At 36.1% G+C, this 23,534-nt stretch overlaps 1 protein-coding gene across 2 annotated transcripts in view; it reads left to right on the top strand.

Annotated features, from left to right (window-relative positions):
- The window catches only part of SLX4IP (SLX4 interacting protein), an 81,014-nt gene that overhangs the window by 22,163 nt on the left and 35,317 nt on the right, over nt 1-23,534 (top strand). For both annotated transcript variants that reach the window (XM_075496908.1, XM_075496909.1), the window contains exons 4-5: nt 18,591-18,680; nt 22,007-22,130. In XM_075496908.1, coding sequence (XP_075353023.1) covers nt 18,591-18,680; nt 22,007-22,130 — 214 coding nt within the window. The remainder of the gene's footprint in view (nt 1-18,590; nt 18,681-22,006; nt 22,131-23,534) is intronic.

Here is a 23,534-nt window from a genome sequence, read left to right as displayed (position 1 = left end):
ATATTGTAGTCCTTTGAATGGTAACAAATCACAGGCCTTAAGAAGCGACAGCAATTGTAAGTTGAGTTTTGTGATGAGCCCTTTGCCATTGGTTTGGAAATCTCCCCACCAAATTATACACATCTTGGAAAATCAGTTTACATTTATTCAGTAGATTCAATTTTTAGTTAAGACAACCCTCTACTGAGAGTGAATCTCCTGTGATCTTAGTGGCCCCTGCTGGTCTGGAGATTAGAAGGGTGAAGATGGATTCTGTCTAATTTGAAAGTAAAGAAGAGAAAGGGTGGGATGACTTACTTAAAACAAACAAAAAAACCCCAACAACAACAAAAGGCAAACAAACCAAAAACTGCTGAAGTTCCTTATTATTTATGGGGCAGAGACTGGGGGTGGCTGGCATGAGAATGGGCTACAGGGATTCAGTAGTTTGGGCGAGGAACAGAGACTGACTGTTAGGAGAGCAGTGGAGCAGGAACGAGGAGAAAATTAATGATGGACGTCGACACCGGGGCAGGGTTGTGCAGGTAGTGTCAAACTGAAAGCTGAACTAAAAGGTTGAATGGAGAGAAGGTTAGGAACAGGTCAGTAGTCTCCCGTTTGCCCTTTGTTTTTCCAAAGTATGGAGCAGGGGGAGTAAAACAGGAGTTGGTAATGGCTTGATAATGAGATATGAGGATCAGGAGTAGTAAATGATACTCAAACTGATGGAAAAATCTTGATTGGCAAGGTTAATTGGTCAAAAGACTGGTTTTGGCAGCTTGAAATAGGGAAGAGATTAGGAATATCCAGATGCTGGAAAGTGTAATTTTTGGAGGGTGATGGGCACAATTATCTGCTCTATAGTCTGTGCTCTCCTTTGCACCCTGGAAGGAGAACCTAAGGCCCCTGAAGTGAAACAAAGTCGCAAAATGTTTTATCCATCTCCAGTCCTAATCCAAAGAAAGGATGATAGTTTACTGCAGGTTAATTGTATTGGTCAATTGGTGGAGACTTCTGTGGTGCTTCCAATCCTGCTAATTTCCCTGTGGGACTCAACGTGTCACCATATGGTAGATTTTCCTTGATCAGTTTTCCGCCTGCCCTTACCAAGGTCGTATTCAGAAACTGTTTAACTTCACAAATCTACCTGCAGTCATCTAGGAGCATGTGTGATGTCCTCGGCCTTTTCTGAAGTCTTTCTGTAGTATATTGTGATTGTGTTTTTAGTATATCACTGCTTCACTGTGTGCATTTTTTGAACGAAGAGATGAACACTATCTGTGTAAGGCTGGAAAAAATAAAGTCCACTTCAGTGTGGTATTTTTACAGGAGCAAGTCTTTAAAGGTGTACTTAACTGGAATATAGGTAAGCTATTCCAGGAGTCCATTTTTCAAGACCTCGTTAGAAAGGTCAGACCTGTTCTTGAACATTTATCTCCTGGCTATTTCTACTTTTAATCAGTTAATGGAGGATAAAATAAATTTGGATAATCTCCACATCCTGAGTAGCACAGAAGGAAAGACACTGCTTCTTTAAAAAACAAATCAAACCCCTTTTAAAATGGAAAATGCTGTATGAATAGATTTATTAATTTTGATTTTATTATGTTTTTGTCATGTACAGTTGTATAAAGGATCTAGCATTTTAACCAAAAAGTGTGTATTTCTCTTAATGGCTTTTAAACACTTGTATATTTGCCTGAATGTTTCAAAAATGTTTCATTGATAAAATTGCAGATTTTTTTGTAGGTTGTTATTTTTCATTGTTTTTCTGAAGCATCAAATATAAAATTTTGGTCTGTGAAAGACTTTTCGCTGAACACTATCAATTAACAACTTTTTTTTTTTGCTAGTCATGCCTACTCAGCTATTCATGATTTATTGTATAATTTCAAGAAGATGTAACTTTTGTTAAGCTCAGGATGACTTTTTATCTATTAACTTTTAGTGTAACTATTTCGGAGTAATCTTCAGCCTAATGAAGGAAGGTTGAAGGCAATACTGAAAAACTTTAAAGCCAGTAAGATTTGGAGCATCTAGCACTTTTATCATGTGATAATCATTAATATTAATGAATTAAAATGTTTACACACCTTGGTCTCTAGTGTTCTCTTTGATATTAATTCCTTTTACACTAGATCACATAAATTCATTCTTGGTGTCAGACAAGTAAGGAAATATTTCCTCTTCATTTAACTGTGTCCCTTTAGCAACATAGTAGGTCTTATTACTTGATTAATAACATGTATTTTTGCTGTGTTTGCTATATGCAAATGCTTGTCTTTCTGTCTTTTTAAAAAGCTCTGAGTGGACCTTCGTTACTGAGTTCAAGCGAAAAAATAATATAAAGATAAAAATACATGGCTACATGTAAGTATAATAAAGTTTAACAACATTCTTGGACATGTTAAAGCAAAGTTCTTTTTTTGTCTTCCTCTTACTAATGTCAATCAGATAAAATGGACAGTGCATTCACTTGTTCCTGTCTTTATGGTACTCTGCGTTCCTGACATCCAGGAACTGTAATCTGTCACGTGCTGTCATCTCTTTCTTCATTCCTTTTAAGACAGACAGTTGTGAGGCTAGCATACTATCAAGTTTTTTAATTAAAAAATGAGCTGTTGCTTTCCAAGGGGTAATTGCCTCGTAATCTGTAATGTAGGGGTTTTTTCTGTTGAAATCAATGGAAAAAATTTAGGGTTTTTTACTCAATTTATAAAGTGTACTTTTTCCTGCATTGGCTCTTTAAAAAGATGCAAGACATGTAGGAAGTGAAAACCCAGACATGGCAGTCTAGCTTTGCAGATAAAGTTGAAGATCCGTAGTTGGCATAGTCTTAGCAGCCATTGTCTTTGGTAGGTGATTTTTGCAACATGTGAGAGTTCATCCTTTGGTTTTGCTCCTATGATTTTCACACTTACAATTATATGACAGCTGTAGCTTTTTTTTAAACCAATGAAATGACGTTATATTAGTAGCATGTATCTATATCTAGCATCTATCATGTATTTTAACATACAATTTCTGACTGCTGGTAGGCATTGCTTAAGTTCTATCAGAAATGTTATTGCTGTATACAAAGAGGCTTTTCCATCTTGTCAGCCTTTTCTTTTTAAACTTTGTGGGTTTCCAATAACATGGGTACAGGTGACCATTGTAACAGGCAGAAAAGAAACTTTCTGACCTGTAATATGATCCGTCTATTGGAAGAATGCTTCCTAGATCTGTGTATCTACTGCCCACAGAGGGTAAAACCTTTACACAGGGCACTACTGTTGCACTGCCTTTAGAGGAAAGGGGAAGTATATTCCCTCAAAATGACCCTGAAATTCATGGCTGAGTGTCTTGAGCAAAATGCAAGTGGATTATGCTATTGAAGCTGATTGCAAAGCTTTAAAATGTTAGAGTTCTGTGTTTTCTGGGATTATTATTCATCTTATTCAACTGTTTTAAAAATTTAAATCAGGAATGTGAAACTTCTACTATGTCTGCTTGTTTTTATGTATTGGCAAGTTTAAAGATCCTGAAGGATATGTTTTGTCCTCAAGTACAACAAATTGTCTCTAAGTGTGTGTCTGTAAACCTTTTCTGCATCTATGCAGAGATGTTACAATGGCAGAATTTGACTGTCTTTTAAAATCTATTCTTTTCCATTGCAGCTGCTATTGTTGGAATCCTTTTGTTTCTGTAGCTGAGATGGATATTTTTAATGACACTTTAAAAAAATTACTTTTTTCTTAAGCAGCTGTAGCCAGAAATACATATAGGAATCTTTATTTGTTAAAAGGGATTGTGAAAACAAGGTAATTAAACGTAATGCAGCATTATAAAGACTGTAGTCTTAAAAAACTGCTTCTGTATTACGCCAAATTGATCTTTAGTTCTACTGTTTCTATATGAGTAAAAGTGCTATTGACAGATATGGTTTACATATATAGATTCATGGAGAATTTTCTTCTAAAACCTCCAACGCTTTCTTGTAATACTAAACTGTAAGGATATTTAAAGCAGTTATTTAATTTCCCATGCATATTGAGTGAGTGTGCTTTTTAAAAATCCCTGGAAAGCAGACCTAAATACAAATCTTGTAACATTAAACTTCAATGGAAAAGACTCTGGCAGGTTACATTTCTTTCATACTTTTGTGTTTCCTTTGAAAGGAAAACTTTCCCAGATGGTCATTGCAGGGTACTGAATGTGCCCAGTAATTTTATGTAAGCATTTAAGTTCATAGCCCCTGTCAGAATTCTTTATTTGGGTATTGGATTCTTTGCAAAGGGTTTTTCATTTTTTACCACTATCTTTATGCTATTAAATGAATGCAAGTTGAGGGTAAGATTATCTGCAAGGTCATAGTGAAACTTAAAGCATGATGGACAAAGTATACTTACCGAGGTTGGAACTCGAAGTAAACACACAAAGGAAAGTATATGGCCATACTGATAGTTATAAATTAAGTGTCAAGGTTTCAAATCTGGGAAAGTATCATCAGAATTTATAAAGTTCTATTTAAATAGTCCATTCTCCTCACTTCAGACATCTGTTACTGGTTATTGTTTGAGTGACCACCATGTACATTATACAAAAAGGAATGTGTTTTTTGTAAGATCTCTGCTAATGTGGCAGATAAAATCCCAGTGTTTGATAGCAGTGCCAAAGGGCAAAGAGGTGCTGAACAATATTCCTCATCTTTACCATAACTTTCCTTCCTGGAAAAACAGGCTTTGACAGTGGGAAAATGAAGACCGAGATAAGGAGAGGTGGAAAGAGGCTTGGGAACTGAGAATGATATAGACCAGGACTGTACTTCAGCAAGCAGGGGAAAAAGTCTTCTCTTATGCTGATGCACCAATAATTTTTTTTTTGTTGATTACAAATTTGAGTTATATGTCCTTGATATGGTAATAAATTAAAAGGACTAGCAAGTTAAACAGTTGTTTTTGTTGGCACATAGTGTAAACCGGGCCTAGTTTTTACAGCTCTGGCAACTGATGGTTGACTTTTAAAAAAGAAAAATGCACTGTTTTTATTAATGCAGAATGCTGTATCACTCTCAGATGTTCATTTTTCAGAGGAACAAAATCAAAACTGATGAAAATGATTTACCCCTTGTGAGATATGAAGCAGTTGACAGTGATGGTTGTCTTGTTGCAATGCAGCAGGTAGAGATATTTGTTGTGTGTAAACTGTATTTCTTTTCCCCCTTACAGAGCTAAGCAGGTAGATACAGGTTATGGAAAATTAGGTGTACTGGAGAGGTGTTAAGTAATTCAGTTTTAGTTTTCCATTTTAACATATTGCTGGATAGACATAAACATTGCAATTAAGCAAGATTTAATTCATCTAGGTGACATCTAGACGCTCGTTATTACATGGCATACCTTACTTTACTGAGCTGCTTTCTTCTGTCAGTTTTACTATAGCACTCACCCGTTTAGAATATGCATTAAGGAGAAATTGTGACCTTGGCAGGCATGGAGAAAGTCTTGAACGATGAACTTAAATTAATGAAAAATGTCGTGAAGCCTTAGGAGACCTATGGCAATTTTTTGCAATAGGCTTACTGATAGAGCAAGGAGAAAAAGAATCTGATAAATGTAGAAATATATGTATTTTTGGCTAGAAAATGATAAAAATAGAAAAAAGTGAAGGGACTGTTTTACACAAGGTTATCATCTTATTTACAGAAGGTGGGGTTTTTTTTTCAGCAGTTTGCTTCAGTATGGGGGGAATCTGGGAGATGAGTGAAGCAGAATGAGTCTCCTGAGGGAGAAAGCACTAGCTTGAGCATGATTCTCTCTCTGTATTTGCACACAACAGGAGAGGGTACTAAGATGCATTTGTAGAGTTTTGCTATTTACTAAGATGTTGTTAAAAAGCCAAAATTTTTGGAACAGATGCATTCACTTTGAAAACTAATTTTCCAGTTTCATAGTGTTCTTAGCTGCAAAAGAAACAATGGGTTTTAATATAGTTGTCTATTTTCGTTATTTTGTACTCTGCACTGGAGTAAGTACACAGCCAGATTTTAGCATATGTGTGAATAATAAACTTTGGCAGATCTTGTTCTTTTTAAACTGCCCTAGTTGCGTGTATTTCAGAGTGCCTCGTATGATAGGACTAGAGAATTGTCAGATCAATGTCTAACATCTGTAGCAGGAAAATTAGCACAAACTCCATTAAGGCAGAATGAATGGATATACAGATTTGTGTAGTACATTGGGGAAAAGTCAAAACACTCATTGTAAAGAGAAGTCATGCATCACAGCCTTCTGGTTTCTTTACAGGAACTGGTGAGTGTAAGGAACAGGGAAATCTGGTTGCTATAACCTATTTAGATTCACCAGAAGTGATTGACAAGGTGCCTTGCCAAAGTCTCTTTAAGTGAGCTGAAAAAGAAGGTCCTTACATAGATAACCTGGCTAAAGGATAAAGGTGGATGGAGGCAATATTGGAGTCGAACAGGGAACTCTGGGGCAGACACTGTTTGTATTTGTAAATGATCCGAGAAGGGAGCTGAATAACAAAGGCTTACAATGAAGTATTGCAAAAAAATCTCAGAGTATTGAGTGACTGTACAATTAAATGACAGATGAATAGGTAAATGCAATGTATATGGGGGTGAGGGAGAACAGCTTCAAACTTATGCATGCAAATGATGGGTCCTGAACACAGGTCCACCACCCAGGAATGACTTCTTAAAGTTTATAATATTTTCTGAAAGCATCAGCCCAATTCACAGCAGCATTTCAAAAAGCAAAGTCAATTCAGGGAATTAGTATGAACAGAATGAAGAAAACATAAGTAATACCATCACTGCGCCATGGTACAAATTGAGTACTTTTTAAACACTACGTATACTTATAGTTCCTCTTAGTGAAACTAAGAGAATTAGTGAGAGGTGTGGAACTTCTTCAGTGTAAGGAACAATTTAACACTCTTCAGCCTGGAAGAGAGAAAGCTGGAGGTGGGTGGGGAATAATAGTGGTCTATTAAATCATGGATGGCGGGAAGAGATAAATAGGAAATGACTGTTTGTTCTAATTTAATAACCGAGGGTATTTAATTAAACCAACATGGTAACTTGAAATGAACTAGAAGATACGATTCCTCATGCGCGTGTGATCAGTTTGTGGGACTGCTTGCCACAGGATATTGTGGATGCAAAAATTAGCACAGTTTTATGAACCAGTTTAACAAATTCTGGGAGAAAACAATCGCTGATGACTTCTAAATACAGATATAGCCTATGGGATATAAAGCCCTGGAATCTCATGTTGCTGAATGTCTAATACATTTACTGAGGAAAGTATCATTGTTTGCTTATCTTTTTCAACCTTTTCCTGTAGACATCTAGTACTAGTCACCATCAGAGCATATGGGTCCCCGTGGACCTTTGGATTGACCTAATATAACTTTTTTATGTATTTAAAGTGTACATTTTGTTACATAAAATCAACACTATTTATAATTTTCAGTGATTTTAATGTTTTCCACGTGTGTTAGGATTGCTACTAATTATCACTGGAACTTTTATAAACATAATTGTGGGAAATATTTCCCACATATTCCCAATTAGTAATATAATCCATGGGAAATTTGAAAAAATGGGCTTTGAAATTTAAAGCTTCAACTTTTCTTAAATGCATTCCCAAATATCAGTTGAAATCCTAGGTACCGATAGTCCTTTTTAACATTGCTAAAATTATGTCCTTTCTTCTTCAAGGCAACAGCTTTTTTGATTTCAATGAAATAGATAAATATTTTTTGAGAATATATCAGTCCTTCTTGCCATTCCGCCCTCCCCAGCTTTAACATAGGACTTCTCTGAAATCTTGGGAGCATGTTGTTTCTATTATACTTCATAATAGGTGAAAATGAGCACTGTGTTACCCATACTGTCTGTACATTGTATTAAAAACAAGTGTTTTCCCGTGGGTTTTCATTACTTGATTGACCACATGTGAATATAACACCTATCAATGCACTTAGTGTGAAAAAGAGTTATAGAAACTGACAAAACTAGTTATAGATTAAACTGTACCTGTGTAAAGTATACACAGTTTCTTTCTTTCTGTGTCCATTCAGCATTTGTTTTCATGTTAAAAACAATCACATTTAGTTTGGATTTTCTTTTCCCTAGTGGAAGAGGCTGGAGTTGATTAACTTATTTTTACAAAACTTTAGAAGAAAAATGGTAGGCACTTAACCCTTCCCCCCCAACCTGAGAAACTGAGTTGTAGAAAGAGGAATATTTGCAGAAGGATTAACTTTTTTTTTTTTTGTTACAAATTTTTGATGTGCCTGCTAGGTGCATGTAAACACTGATTAACATGTGTACGATCTAATGCTGTACACACCTGCCTTCCTTATAGGTAGGTGATGTGTTACCCTGAAGGCCTGATGTTAGAACAGAGTCAGGTGTACTTTTTCAGCTGCATCTGATTTAAGTTAAGATCTAGTCATCCACCACCTGCTTTTCATTGCCCTATTCTCCTACCAGAGGTTACTACTTCTTAAGTTTGCTGGGAGAGATAGAGGAATAGTCACTCCCTACTTATTTCTATCAAACTCAGTAGTTTTTAGGATGCATTTTAAAACAGGTGTTGTATCAAAACTGGTTTAGTTAGGGACAGTTGTACCTGTTCAGTTTTGGAAGTGGTAACCTCTGGAAGAAGTAAAATGGAGGCAGAATGGACAAGGACAAATGGGGAAATAGTTTCCTTAGCAGGTTAAGTTTTAGTCTAAGCAGCCTTTCTGGTGACAAACACCTCCATCAGGAATCAGTGGTACATTTCACAACTCGTTCTTGCCTGTCGCTGACTCTTCAGTGTTCAACTGTGTTAATATTTTACATATTTTTATAAATCAGTTGTTGCTCCTATTCCTTTTGTATCCATTTTTCTTTTTATTTATGCACAAAGTCTATTTATTATATACTCTGTTCAATGCCAGATTAAACCAGTTTTTTCCCTTGAATGTTAAAAAAAATTATATTCCTTTGCTTTCCAGCTGGTAATTCTTTGAGGTTTTTTCTGATCTGTTTCCATTTTGAAATACGATGTATTCCCCATTCATTTGATTCTGCTTTTTCAGCAGTAAGATTTAGAGCATCACTTGTTCACTTGAAAGGCTCATCTGTTTCTTCCCTTGTACCTTTGTAGATAAAGCATTGATTATTTTGTTGAGCTTTCCTCTGCTTTATGTTCACTAAATATGCTCCCACTTAATAGAAGTATTTTGTCCAAAGGGTGTCACATTTGTAATATGCCTTTTTCAGAAGTGAATCACTTTTTTCTTACGTTATTTCTTGAAAAAGCTTTCATGCGGTTCTGCAACTTTCCTGGCTTAGCTTTGTTTCAAAGACAAATTAGTTAAAACGCAGAGTTAAAAAGTACTTCTTTTACGCACTTGGAAAATGTAACATTTCAACCACTTAAGCAAATTTAACAATATTAAGACATTTGGCTTGCTAGGTCTTTTTTGCAAATAAAAATACTTTTGCTTTTATGTATTTGTCTTTAAGTCTGAGCATGTGTAATCAATGTATCTTTAATCTGTTAAATTATTTTGGCATAAAGATTTAACATCTGCAAATATTTTGTATTGGAACATGGACTGCAGATGTTTGGTTTGGTTTTTTGTTGCCTCCTGCTTCCCACTTCAGTAGCTGCATGCTGCGGTAGGTAACATCTTCATGAGAGGGAGGGAAGGAAGTAAATTTTATGGCAGGTGAGACCTTGTCTCTTAGTGTAAAAAGGAATCGGAGGCTTTTGTGAAATAATTGCAAAGCTGGGGAACGTGGAACGATTTCCTGCGTGGGACCTGCCCTCACTTCCCTGTTCTGTTTTTGTGAGACGGAAGTCAGCCCATCCCTGCAGCTGTTGTACAATAAACTCAAGAAATATGTTACTGGATGCATCATATGCTTGAAAACCGCTGCTCCCTTCATCTTAGTAATGTGCACATTATCTCACCGAACAAACATTGCGGTTTATCTCTTCTTCACCTTCCGAGAATTTTGTAAATCGTGTTTTCCATGCTATCCGATGGCTGGATTTATCTCCTCTGACACAGTTTACATCAAAAGATACTGAGGGTGGTGTCTTTTTACCTTAATTTTTATTGCACTTAATTTTCTAGTCATGACTAGCATATGCCGAAACATAAAATCAGGTGGTACATTACTAAGCTCCTCAGCCATCCTGTATGGTGGTTCTTTTCATATGCTTAACAAATGCATCAGCAGCTTGCCAATACATACTTGGTGATCTTTTGTTTATACTTTAAAGTTTGGCTCATTAATATTAAAATATAGCATGTAGCGCATGTATGTGAAAACCTGTGAAAATTACTTAACAAGTTAAAGTCTGAAAAAGGCCCTCAAGCCTTTTTATTACTGGCTGTAATTTCTTCAGAAAATTATACTGTCACTTTACTGTTTGTGATTTTTTAGGTTTGTTGGAAGCTTTAGTCATCCCTCCTGTTTCTTAGCAGGACTTTAAGGAAGCCCTTTTATGTATTATGAACACGTAATCATTCTAGTTGTTTTAAGCAATCACTAAACCTGTGACAGTTAGAAATAGCTAAATTTGAAATTCAGTTTAGTTACTATGAGGAAGTATTGAAGAAACTGCTAGTGAACTAGGTACTTCTCTGATCTACAGTGCAGAAATCAAAGGAAGTAATGAACATTGTTAGGGTTACCAGGTCTCAATACTTAATATGGTGATACCTATTACTGTAGTATCTGATCATTACAAAATGAATGATTCAGACATGCAGAGCTTTTTGTACAGGGTGCGTCCTAGTTCCTTTGTCTTTCCACCTGGGTAAGAAACTAAATCCCAGCACTGACTTTCTAGAGCCACAGAAGATGTCCCAAATTCCAGTTTAGTACAGCAGTGACAAGGCAATTCTTCTCATCATGAATCACTTCAATAATACCAAACTTTTGTTGTTGATAGCTTAGGGTGAGAGTTAGGTAAGGTAGCTCTAATCTTTATGTGCACCCACTTACCAAAGATCAGGTGGTACACAATAACGTGTTATCCTGTGGCACTCTATTGGTGTGTCCAAGCCCCAAGGAATGTCCTTAAAATCGATCATTAAGAATTAACTGCATTTAAATAGATTGTGAATATGTTCAGCTATCCAGTTAAAATGGCCTCTCACCCTCCTCAACCCAAAGTGTCATAAATGCAGATTGCTGCAGAGATTAGTATTTCTTCATGGCTTGCTAGCTGTGATTTTAAAGATACCATAGTTTTTATAATAATATTGTACGACAAAAGGGTGAAAGCAGCTTGTTAGAATCTCAAATTATCTTTCTATTATCTTGAACAAATACTGTGCTGCTATTTCTGTTTTTCTGAATCAGTTCTGACACAGGCAGGGACATGGTATATATCCTTTCAAAACAATGTTGAGATTGCAGTGTTACTTGGAGACTGTGCCCTGAGGAAAAACTTGCTTTTTGCAATTGTTTGAGCTCCAGCTACATGGCTCCTCTTAATATGTAGGCTACAAAACCTCCTACGGAATTGGAACCAGATCAGCATAGATTGACAACCTAAATTAAGCTTAATTCTCACATGCAATTTAGGCTTCTTTTTCAACATTGTACCTGATAGAGCAGTTCTCCTAGACCAGTTCAGATGTTTAGATTAAGTAATTACTGCTTAGCCTGACTGTGGGTGATGAACTGAAGGGCTCTGTTTGCACTGAAGCATTCTTATATTGCTAAAAAACATGCAGATCCTTTACCACAGCAGATACTTAGGGTGTTCTTGAAGGAGTTGTCTTGATTAATTTATTTTAATCTGTTGATTTGGGTGGTTGTCTCACAATTAATTATGTGCTTTAACAACAGCGCATTAGTCCTTAATTTGAAAGTCTCCAGTATTATACACAGCTCCATCAGATTTGAAACTACTTAGATTTCTTTACATTTTCCTAGGGGCTGAATCATCCACACGTATTTCTTGTTTTCTTTTTCCCATCATTTCTTACATTAATATCCTGTTTATCTGCATCTTCTAAGAGTCTAACATATTGCCTTGATGTTGCATCCTAGTTTCTTGTTATGTTCTCAGATCACTTTTCACAAAAGTTTGTTCTAAAGGCTTGTTCTCTGCTTGCACCTCTTTGCTTGGCATGGGAACCCCTGAATGTGATCCTAATACTCCTATAGCTCATTGGTTGAATTTTCAAATACTACTTCTTTCATTCGACTGAAACATGAAAATTGAACGCTCCTCCCTTTGGGAATTTCTCAGACATAAACTGTATTCCTAAAAAAGCCAAAGCCTAACCACTTGCCAAAGATTACTTGGATATAACTTGTATTCAGCTTATAAAAGGGGGAATTTCCTCCCTGCTTTTGAAAAGTCTGAATGCGTTTTAGGTTGACTGATTCCGGCTGAATCTGTGTATAATTTAGTACAGCTATCTTTGCGGGTAGATCTTGGAGTTAGAACCCCTACGCCATTACTGTTGATCTGCTGCTCCCTTTTCACTGTTGCAGAGTGATCCTATAGATTTTTGAAAGCAGGGGACTAAAAAGATCTAGGTGATGTCAGCTGATGGCTATAATCCTTTTCTAACAAGACCAGCTATTTGTCAAAACTCTTTTACAACTCTAGCAAATAAAATAGAATCCCGTTTGAGATTTCTGAACGGTAGCCTGGTTGTTTGCTGGACACGCATGAAACTGCAATATACAGCCCAGACGCTGTAAAGTTTTCTGAAACATGGCAGAGCTCAGTCTGTGGATATGAATTTCTAGTTATTCTTCTAGTTGTGCACATCTTCCATCTTTTCCCCTTTTTGTCATTCAAGATCCTGTAGTCCCATTTTGCATCTAGTACAGGCAGCTTTGAATTCCCCGATAATAATATAGTGAATGGCTCAGCATTGAGGATGGTTTTGGGTTACAACTCATCTCCTCGGAGCCATGCAATATTTATAACAAACTACAAGATTTTCAAAATTTTCAGAACCAAGCAGTTCTTATCCAGAGAAGACAAAAGGTCAAAAGTAGAATTCCTCCTCCTCCACCCTCCGACCCCCAACTTCTGCTTCTTAATTCTTGACCATTCTGAAGAATGGACTTGGATCATAAATTCCTTGAGGGTTCCTGCTTGTGGCTTCTTCTGGAGCCTTCTCTCTGATCTTTTCTGCACTCTTTCTGAATCAGCTGATGAGAAATCCTTTTATAATCACCAGTTCCTCTTGTCAGGTGACCACCTGATTAATCTCATGACAGTAAAACCAATCACTGGTGACCTGGTGTTTTCTAAACACTCTCCTGAAATTCAAAGTTAAAAAGCCACCTTGCCTTGAACAGTAACTAGAGAGGTGCTATTTCTGTGCAACTTGACTGTATGGTGAAAAAAATTTCTATCCTTCTTTCCCTCCTCCCCCCCTTTTTTTTTCCTTAGGATGAAAACCCCTCAAAAAAAACAAACTCTGGAGATTCTGGAAAAATATATGGAAAAGCTATGCACATATCAAATTGTAACTTTATCTACTTCTTAAAAGAATGAGGAATGTATGATGTCAGGTGTCACCAAACCTCCTTTGCTCCCATATAGCCATCAGCAGTGGTGATGGCGTAAATAGCTATCCTGAGCCATGTTTTTATGCAGGTTGAGGTATTTGACTACTTGAAAAGCGTGTCCTGCAGTTTGGAAAACTCTGTATATTACCTGGAATCATAGTGCTCCTAGACACGCTTGTAAATGAAAGGTAAATTAATTTTGTATAACAACAAATATATCTCCTGTGCTGTATGCTCACTCGCTTAAATGATTTTTGCCTGTTGCTATTGCTGTAGAAGAGAAAAAGTCAAAATATTGCAAATCATTGGTGCTAAATGTATAAACAAAAGGAAGACATATCACTTTCTTTGGGGTCAGAAAGATAAAGGAGGAGAGCAAACTTTTGCTTCCACAAAGCCTGGAAACAGTGATTGAATATATATAGTCATAATATAGTTGGCACAGTGTATAGGCCAATGACAATATATAATTGTACTTAATGCTGTAGATGTTTGAACTTGTATAACTGAACTTGGAACATTTACTGATTTTGGAAAGAACTTGGAAAGGATGGAATATATTAAAATTTTCCTGTTTATAGTAAGAGAAGATATTTCACATACTCTTTTTTTTTTTTTTTTTTTTTTCCTCCTCTTCTCCACAAAATCCCTTAGCCATGCTTTTGCCACCTGGAGGCAGATGTTACCTCCTATCAATTATGTCTTTGGAAGTCCTTTTCAGCATTGTGATGTTGCTGAGTGGTCATCAGGATCTCTAGTCTATTTTTTTAACTATTGACATCATCTGAGAGTGGAATAACATTATCACTGCAGCTAAATATTACACCTTTCAGGGAAGAGGTAACATGAAAGAAACAGTCCCTGTATGCTTAGCCTGGAGAACTAAAGTTTTACAGTGTAGGGCATGCTTCTCTCCGAGTGCAACTGGGAAATGTGTTTCAAAATCGTTTTTAATTAAAATTGATTATAAACAAAGCAAGGCTTGTAAAGAAAGGTACTGTCTTTCTGTAGACCGATTAATATAACAAACTTCCCAAGCTTTTGGTACTAAAAAGACCATTCTGATCTGAAGCAGAGACAGCAAACTTCAAGCTAACTACTGCTATTACGCTGACGGTGTCACCTATGTTTGCAGCTGTCCTTCTGGAAAGTGAAAGCGTGTGTGACAGTTGCAGCTTGCCTCCTTCCTGCCCGCCCCCAAAAGCTAGCCAAACTATCATATGTTTCCTTTTCAACTAAGCTTCAATTAATTCTGACCCTACAGCCCGCATCCGTAGAATAATCACAGAAATGGGAAACGCTAATATGTGTCTTGGGAGGCTGGCTCTCCAGTCCTGTCTGGTTTAATGATACAGCACATTTGGAATGATGTAACTGAATACAAACTCACCATGCTTATCCCCAGCATCTCAAGTGTTTTTGTTTATAATGACTGTTTTTACACTGTAAGTGATGCAGTTTAAAGAAATGAGAGTACCCATGTAGGAGCCCCCTGATTCTAAAAATGAGCATAGCAATAAAAAGTATTTGTTTGGGTTTATCCACTCATTGGGGGATTTGGGATAATAATTCACCACCTAATATGTGCTTATCCAGGGCCAAGGTTTTAACAGGTTACGAGCAGATGACTTTCCTTGACTGACTTACCATTTTGCGTTGGTATTCATTCTGTTTATGTACATGTTTGGTTATCTTTTCCATTTGCAGACTCTATGAAGTGTTTGATGTATTTGTATAAACAGTTTGATTCCTGAAAATATGTTCTGCATTAGATGCCATTACTGTACAACAATACACTAACAACATTCTGAAATCATTTAAAGCCCTTTGTTTAATAACACAGTGAATGTTATTAGATTGTTACAGTAAGTACGTTAACATTAAAAAACAGCTTGTAAAAATGAAGAGTTTTTGAATTCTAGAATTACGGAGTTTATCAAATTGGCACATCTGTTTCTGTCTCTAATTTTTCAGTGAAATGTTTTTCTATTGATTCTTGACAAAAGTGCTTCCCATCAAGTCAGGTGTTCGGGTTTCAGTTTTGACAATCACACGTCTCAAAATCATTTCCAGTGCAAATTTTGAGATTGAGGTTGAAAACATAAAATGAAAAATTTCTGTTCTTTTTGTTTGCGTTTCGGTTACAGTACTCAGGAGTCATGAGTTGTTTCTCACAGCCACAATGACTGGAAACGCTTAATTTCCTCTAAAATAAAAGCTAGTATTTTCATGGAATTGCATGTCTTCAGAATATAAATAAAAATTATTTCGAAACTTTTATAAGATCGTCAAGTCTGTTAATATAAACAGTATACATTTTTCTTCCACTTCCCTCTGTTCCCCAATTCCAATACAATTATTTGTATTGGAATTTAATCTGTACAGAGAACTCTTCCTTTGCTGCTGGAGCAGCCAAAGTTGTATTGAGCTGCTTAGTGTAAATATTGTACACAAAGCTGTACCATGTGAAGGTATATAAAGTATAAATACAGGTGTAGGGTATACAATGTATTGTATAATTTCAGAGTGCAAAGGAGCCTGCATGGGAGCTGTTGTTTATATCATGTTCAGGACTTAGGAAAAATAGGAGGTAATGAGACCCAGATTATATTCTCTTACTCCCCATATTCCTCTCTGTCTGCGACAGTTATGCTTCATTGTGTCCTGTCCCAAAACTATTCTAATTGAGTGGCAAAACTGTTGGCTTTTGGATGTTGAAATAGTTCCAGGTATGCCGTCTGCAAGAAGAGTGCTCCAAAACTAAGAGGGATAGAAATCTTCCATTGGGAAAGCTTGTCTATTACAAGGATTTACTCATTATTCATATATATTTGTTTTTCTTTGAAGTACTACAAATGTTTGGTCTGTTTGTAGTATTCTTAAGATAATTTTGAACTGTTCCATTATATAGTTTCAAATATGGTTCGTTATTTTCTTTTTTCCAGTTGTTTCAAGATTGGCAAAGGAGACAAATATTGCCATTCAAAAGAAAATAATTACATTATGTGTCCTTGAAAAACAGGTCTATACTTTGCATCTGTACCTATATATAAAGTTTCTGTAGTCAATAGAAAATGATGCAAGTTAACGTGTAGCATTTGATAATTTGAATTTTCTTGATGTGTCAAATACTTGTTCGTTGTTATAAGTGCTGAGCCATGAATAATTTACTGGCTTTCTCTTTATAATATGCAGTGTCTGCTAACTTTGAAGTTCAGTAGTCAACTCAAAAGTTTGCTGGAGCTGACTAATGATTCACCAGAGATTTTTGAGAGATATTTTGTCATCAATTTAAAGCTTGGAGAGGTTTGCTGTTGCAGCCATCTGGTAATTCTTGGTTCTCTGGAGGAAAGAGAAGCCTTTTGATAAAAAAGATCAAAGCATTCTGCTCTTTCAGTGACTGATACCTATAAGTAACTTGGAAGTTTCTCAAAATGATTTCACAATGCCTGTCTCATTTGCCAAACTTTTGCATTCTAGTTACATTACAATATTGGTCATGAATTATATTTTAAATATATTTAAATGATTATTTAAATACTTTTGTTCATGGATAATATACAGATCTAAGTGTTTTGTAAACCCAGAGATTTCTACTTTACCAAATACACTGTCGTGATTAATAAACTCGATGCTAAATCTTGTTGTTCTTCGTCTGTACTAACTGTACAGGTAAGGGTACTCTCAAAGACTGTACTTCTGCTATACCATGAGCCCAAGATATAGATGTACCTCTTAGACTGTAGGTGATGTACAACTGTAGTGTAAAATATATATCATACTGTTTGTAGAACTAATTCTGTTAGCAATTGGAATTCTGGTGTGGGGTTTGCAGATGTTTGGTGGTGAAGAGCAAATATGGAGAGAGAGAGTTAGGGCAGGAAGTGTGCGCTGCAACGTCCACTTGAAACGAGACCAATCTAACGCTGGATTGTACATCCACATTTGAGACTTGTCTGGAATCAGGATGTTGTTTCTATTCCATCAGACATTCCGGATGTGCAATTGCCATGACCGCACATGGCCAGTCTTCTCAAAGAGTGAGTTTATTGCATCATAAGTGCGGCACAAGCAGCCAAAACAGAATGATGAAATGGGATTTTACCTTGCAAGTTGTTTAGTTAAAGGATGTCTGAGTGAGATTTGGTGCTGTGTTACAGTAGAAGAAAGGGAAAGCGTTAGCTTGTAATGCAGCATACCTCTGTTCATGAAAAGAGGCAGTATTCTTTTGCTAGGGGTGAATTAGTGCACAGCGGAACTAAGGAGATGTGTTTGTGCTGTTCACTCTTCCTTGTATTAGAAGGTCACTGTAATGACTGATGTACTGACGAAAGAAAATAATTAAACCTTGTATGTCACACTGTCCTCAGTGAAAGCCTATCAAGGAATTTCAGAAATAGTTGATGTGTCTTGGGATGTAGCCTGTATCATCCTAACAACTACATACAGTGTTTATTAATAGGTTAGCCTTATTATCATTTAACAATTCAAAGTATAGTATTGGCTAAATGACAGATGTCAATGAATATTAGGTAGTTACCACAAGTTTTTCAAACCTGCCGTTCTTTACATTAGGTAGTTTAGAGAGAGAAAAGACTTCTAAAGAGGCTGAGTTTTTAAGGACTTAATAAATTTAAAACACAAACTAGATAACTAATATTGTACTAAATTCTCAGAAAATAGAATGATGGGAGTTTGGTGAAGGAATAGCTAATTTTTCACATGTTAAAATTTGCTTGAACTCAGATTTAAAAGTGGCATATAGATAGCAGAAGAAAATTCCATGTACTTGTGCTTGTTGTTGTTATTTAAACTTTTCAGTGAGCTATCCAAGATAGGTCTGGTGCTCTTGTTTCTCATTAAGCCCACAAACAATGGTAAATTTGTAATTCCATACTTCATAATCTTCCACAGTTTTATGTTCTGCCTGCTGTATCTCTGAATCAGATGCATATGCTTACCTGATTGTTTACCTCCTTGTCTGCTTGACATGTGCTTCCTAGCAGCTACAGTTGAACATTTTTTTTTTCTTCTTTGTTTTTTTTTTCAGTGTGGGAACTTTGCTGTTTTGGTGGATGTTCATATTTTGCCTCAAGGCTCCAGTAAAGACACCAGCTGGTTTTCAGATCATGAGAAAGAGGTACAACAAATATCAATTCTACTTCAAAAGCATGTGGCTGGAGGGAAAAAGTTGGATTGCCTTGAACTGTTCAGAATTTTTTGGTGTTGTGAGAATGTTGTTACTTATACCTAACCGTCAACGGTTGCCATGGGACTCCTAAGTCAACCATATGTGCTTTTTGGGTCACTAATGACCGCTTTCAATTTGCCTTTTAATTTTTAAACTCTGTGTGTGTGCATGCATGCATGTGTGCATGCTGTTTTGATTCTTCTGACTCAACTTTTAATTTTAAAAACTTATTTCTCATGAATGTTTGTAAATTATCCTGAGTGATACAAAACAGATTGTGACAGGTATCATTTTTGCAGAGCTTTTTGGTGAAATACCTTTCTATTAATTGTTTTTTTTCTTGTTCCAAGAAGTGTGAATGATGTTGCATTTAGAGAGTGCAAGAAAATGTAATGAGCATGCATGATAAACTATAGTAGAAGCATTGTATCTTATGAAAAGAAACTCCCAGTCTTTAAGTGTATCATTTGTATATCCTGATAACATGAAATTTTGGAAAATCAGTGCATCAGTGACCAGCAAAATTATGAATGTAACTTTCATCAGATTCTGTGTGATTTCTGCTACAGTCTTGTGATGTGTTGCTGGCGGGAGTTTTCCCCTATTTCAGTCTCTCTGGGAACTTGAGAAGTTCCCTATTGAAAATGAAGGCAGGACATGTTTCAAATGCCTGTGGACTTTCCCGCAAGTCTCTGTTACGGTAATTTTCAGCAGATAGCTTTCCTAATAATGGCATAATTAACTTGTCACTGCAGAACATCCCTGTATGTCTCAAAGTAATACGTTCAAATAAAATTAAAAGAAATAATAAATTAATATCCTGAGGGAGTGAAAGCAAAATATTTAACAGCATGTTGTTCATCTGATTTGTGCTTTATTAAGCAGAGAAAGAAGAAAAAAGGGGAAATCTTTTAGACTTCTTTTTTCTGACTAAATGAATACTCATTACCCCTTCTATTTATAACCGGATAGTTTTACTATCCCGGTTATCTGACTTTTAAGTGCTTTCAAAATGTATTTTGTAAGACTGCCAAAACAAAAGATATGAATTTCAGGAAATTAGATCATGATTGATTTAATAAAGAGGCATGACAGGGCAGCATTCATTACATTTCTGTGACTGCACATTTTGAGTGAAGTACAAAGGTTGCATATTTTCAACAGCCGAGAAGTGTGATTCCGATAGCTTTACAGTTCCCTTCCTGAAAGTCCTATGCAGAATCTTTGTTAAAGTGGGAAGAAAAAGGTCAATAAGGTATTATAGGCAAATTATGCCTACATATTTTTTTTATGAGAGCTTTTACATATTCATCGCAAGCAGTTTTCTACATTTTTGTTGTTTCCAAATTGTGGAAAGTACTCATGGTGGTACAGCCCTCTTTGCTTGTTTGTGGGAAAAGCAGATGCCTCTTACACCCCCTGTAACACAAACACAATTTCTGCTGATCCCCTGCTTACCCTGGATGAAAGTCGGTGGCCGCTGTTTGTAGCAAATGGAGCCTGGCGATGCGGTCCCAGGTAGAAGGAGGGAGCAGTGCTGGCCTGTCAGCTGCCGGCTCCTGCTGGAGCATGCGTCACGTAGAGCAGGCTGGGAACTAAGTGAGTGCCCATAAGCATGAGGCTGGGGTAAGAAAATACAGTGCACGTTGTCTAGCTGGGCATTGTAAAGACCACAGTTTACTCACTGCTGTCACATGCGTTGTATGTAGAGTCATCTTGGGATTGCTGTGAGATGCAAATTGAGGCATTTCGGAGCCTTTCTTTCTGCCCTTCAAATTTCCCTGCCCTTTCTGTCCTGTCTCTTTTCCCCTGGAATAACACAGTCAAAGTTCTATCTTTGTACTTTGAGAAACATTTATTAAACTGATTTCTAGTCATGTCATTGCTATGATCTCTCCATATGCATATAGAAGGTCTCAGTTACAAGTTCTTTTTAGCGGTGAAAAGTACATAGAGACGATTCTCTTGAAGCCTGCTCTTGTTTATGCTTTCTTAAATATATGTCTGTATAGTTCTTTGTGGAGAACCATTTAAATAATATTTCCATAAGCATAACAAGTAAAATATTTTCCATGTAAATTAAGGAAGTGCATGCTCATCTTTATTGTTGCAGAAGGAACCAAATGCATGCTGCGTTTCCGCTGCTTTCTAGACCTTTTCATTCTAACCTGCATGCATAGCCCTGTGAAGGAATGTGTAATGAGATCACTTTAATGAGTTAAACAGAAGAATAAGTAAATAAAGTATTTTATAATTGTACTCTTCAAGCAGAAAGTAAAATGTATTTCTTACTGTAAGGAGAAAATACTGTTTGTGGTTGACCAATATATGTGCATTGCTTTCATTTAGAGCAGTATGTTAAAAATTTGTTGCTCTGCATACTTTCTAGATTAATCAAAAGTAAACTTCAAGCCAAGATATTTTAGTTTAGATAGTGCTAATATAATTTTGTCTATTGTCCAAACACTGTAAAAAGGTAAAATGATATTTTTGTGTGCCGCAAAGTATAATTTCTGTGAGCACATAGTTATGCACAATGGAAAATGAGAATACTGAGGAAAAAGTCTCAAATATGTGTGTATGTATTAATCTGAAAACTCATTCTGGCATTCAAGGGATTAATTTTTTGCTTTTACTCCAAGTTTTCTTCTATGGTTATGCTGGCTGAAGAGTGTGTTCTTCTTGAGTTGTATGTGGTTTTTATTGCGCTTTGCTGAAGGAAGTATGAAAGATATGAACGGTTGTGTTTAGGAGCAGAAAAATCAAAATTAGCTAGAGAAATTAGGTTGCTGTGACCTAATTTGCTCTGAGTCTTCCCCCCAAAATTACACTGAATTGAACCAAAATATCTGTTGTGGTTTATAAGGATTCTTACAGAGAAATAGTGTGTTGACAATTCCTGGGAGTATTTTTACTAATATTTTGCTTAAATACCTAATGTTATGATAAATTTTTAACGTGTATTTTTTTCCTACTTTGCATACAAATGAAACTAATTTGCTGTTCAAAAATTATTAGTATTGTAATATAATGTATTTCATATGCCAAGTGAGACTTTGTAATGTACTCCTCTCTTGTTTTGTAGCAAAATTGTTTGATCCCTCCCTTGTTCCCATTCATTTCCTAAATTATGTGCTTCTCATCTCTACGTAATACCTCAGTATGTAATTGCAGATAATGTTTTTCCTTTTTATGTGAAAGGGATTGATTTTGTATTGATTTCTGCTGCGTGCCTATAAATTTAGATGTAAATAGGCCAATGGTTGCTCTTTCAGGAGGTCTGCATGCTGCTAGAAGAAGTTGTTGCTTCAAGGGTCAAACACTACTTGGAAGCGCCTAAACAACGTGGTCAATGGAAATCAATGGAGCATGCACCATCTGGTCCTTTGTTTCTTACCGGTAAAATAAATTATTTAACTTATTGTGAAATCAAGTAAGATAAAGTATGGTGGAAACTGCTGTTCTTTATTTTTTCCAGGAGAAATTTGCCATCGGGAAAGCCAATAAGCCTGAAATAGCTGGTGTTCGGGTCTGAAATAACTTCAGCTATGTTATTGAAAAATTAAGTGGGTTTTAATTTTCTGTGTTATTGAAAAATGAACATAACACTTGTACTATTAGTATGAGAGCCTATCATTAGAATTAGAAAGAATAAATGGTATAATCCTGGGTCCTTCAAAATTGATGGAAATGTGCTTGTTTAAGTCTCCTTTCCACTTGAACATTTAGTTTAGAAGTTTTAATTTATAAATAATATCTTTACTTCTTCCTCTTCTGACAATCTGTTCAGTCTTAAAAAATTGCTATGATGTGATAAACAGCATTTGTCATTTCACCGGTGTTACTGCAGGTTTGGCAGCAGTGTTGATGACCTTGGGAGTAATTACTGAGCAGAAGAGAACAGTAGTAAGAGCATTTACCCAATTGGAACTTTTTTTTTTGCGTGTGTGAGGGTGGTGAGACTAACAGGTGCAATTTCAGTACATACATGTTTTAAACTAAAGATAATGATCACTGTAGCTTGTGTTCTAATGTTAGATCAGCTTTGGGGCTAAATGGCTTGCCAGTTTCTGTTTAGTGTTATTTCACTAGCTGTTCTGGTCATCATGGTGGGTTTTACAGTTGATAGGCTTATCTGTTGGTGTGGTATCACACAAGCAATTTATTTTTAAATAGTTCTTAGGAAATAATGACTTTTTTTATTACCAGCCTGGAGCATGTTATAAACTTGTCACAGAAAAGAAGGGCTGCAATAGTAAAGCCCTGTGTTGGCTATAGTTTCTCACATTTCCTTAAATATATTGAAATAGATCTCTACTGAAACATGAATTCCGCAATGAATGTAATTACATACTTACAATATACAATCAGTATACTCATAACAAATTTTTGAATTCAGTGCATATTAACAGTTTTAATTCTGAACAACTTCTTTGCCTCTCAAAATTGTTTCAGTTATTGAAAAGGTATATTCCTATAGAATTCTAGTTGGTGGTTGCAGCTTTAAACACTGTTATCAATATTAATGAGCATTTTTAATAAAGAGAACACAGGTTAAATACTGTATGGTTGGCTTATTATTGCAAAAATTTAGGCATATATGGGAGCCAGATTGTTATGGCATGACAGGAGGGGTTTTTTCCACCCACAAGAACACAATACCGCATAAGCAAGAAGTGCTTCAGGACACTAAGGGATTTTTCAAACTCTTTTTTTCATTGCAAGTTGTAACTCCATTTTATGCCTTTAAAATATTACTACTGTTTATAAAACACGTGAACTTTCAGATCCCCGTACTTTTCT

This window comes from Mycteria americana, chromosome 3, assembly GCF_035582795.1.
Source record: "Mycteria americana isolate JAX WOST 10 ecotype Jacksonville Zoo and Gardens chromosome 3, USCA_MyAme_1.0, whole genome shotgun sequence".
In the NCBI taxonomy this organism is placed as follows: Eukaryota; Metazoa; Chordata; class Aves; order Ciconiiformes; family Ciconiidae; genus Mycteria; species Mycteria americana.
Note: the sequence above shows the minus strand (reverse complement) of the source record. Positions and strands in the feature narration are given on the sequence as shown.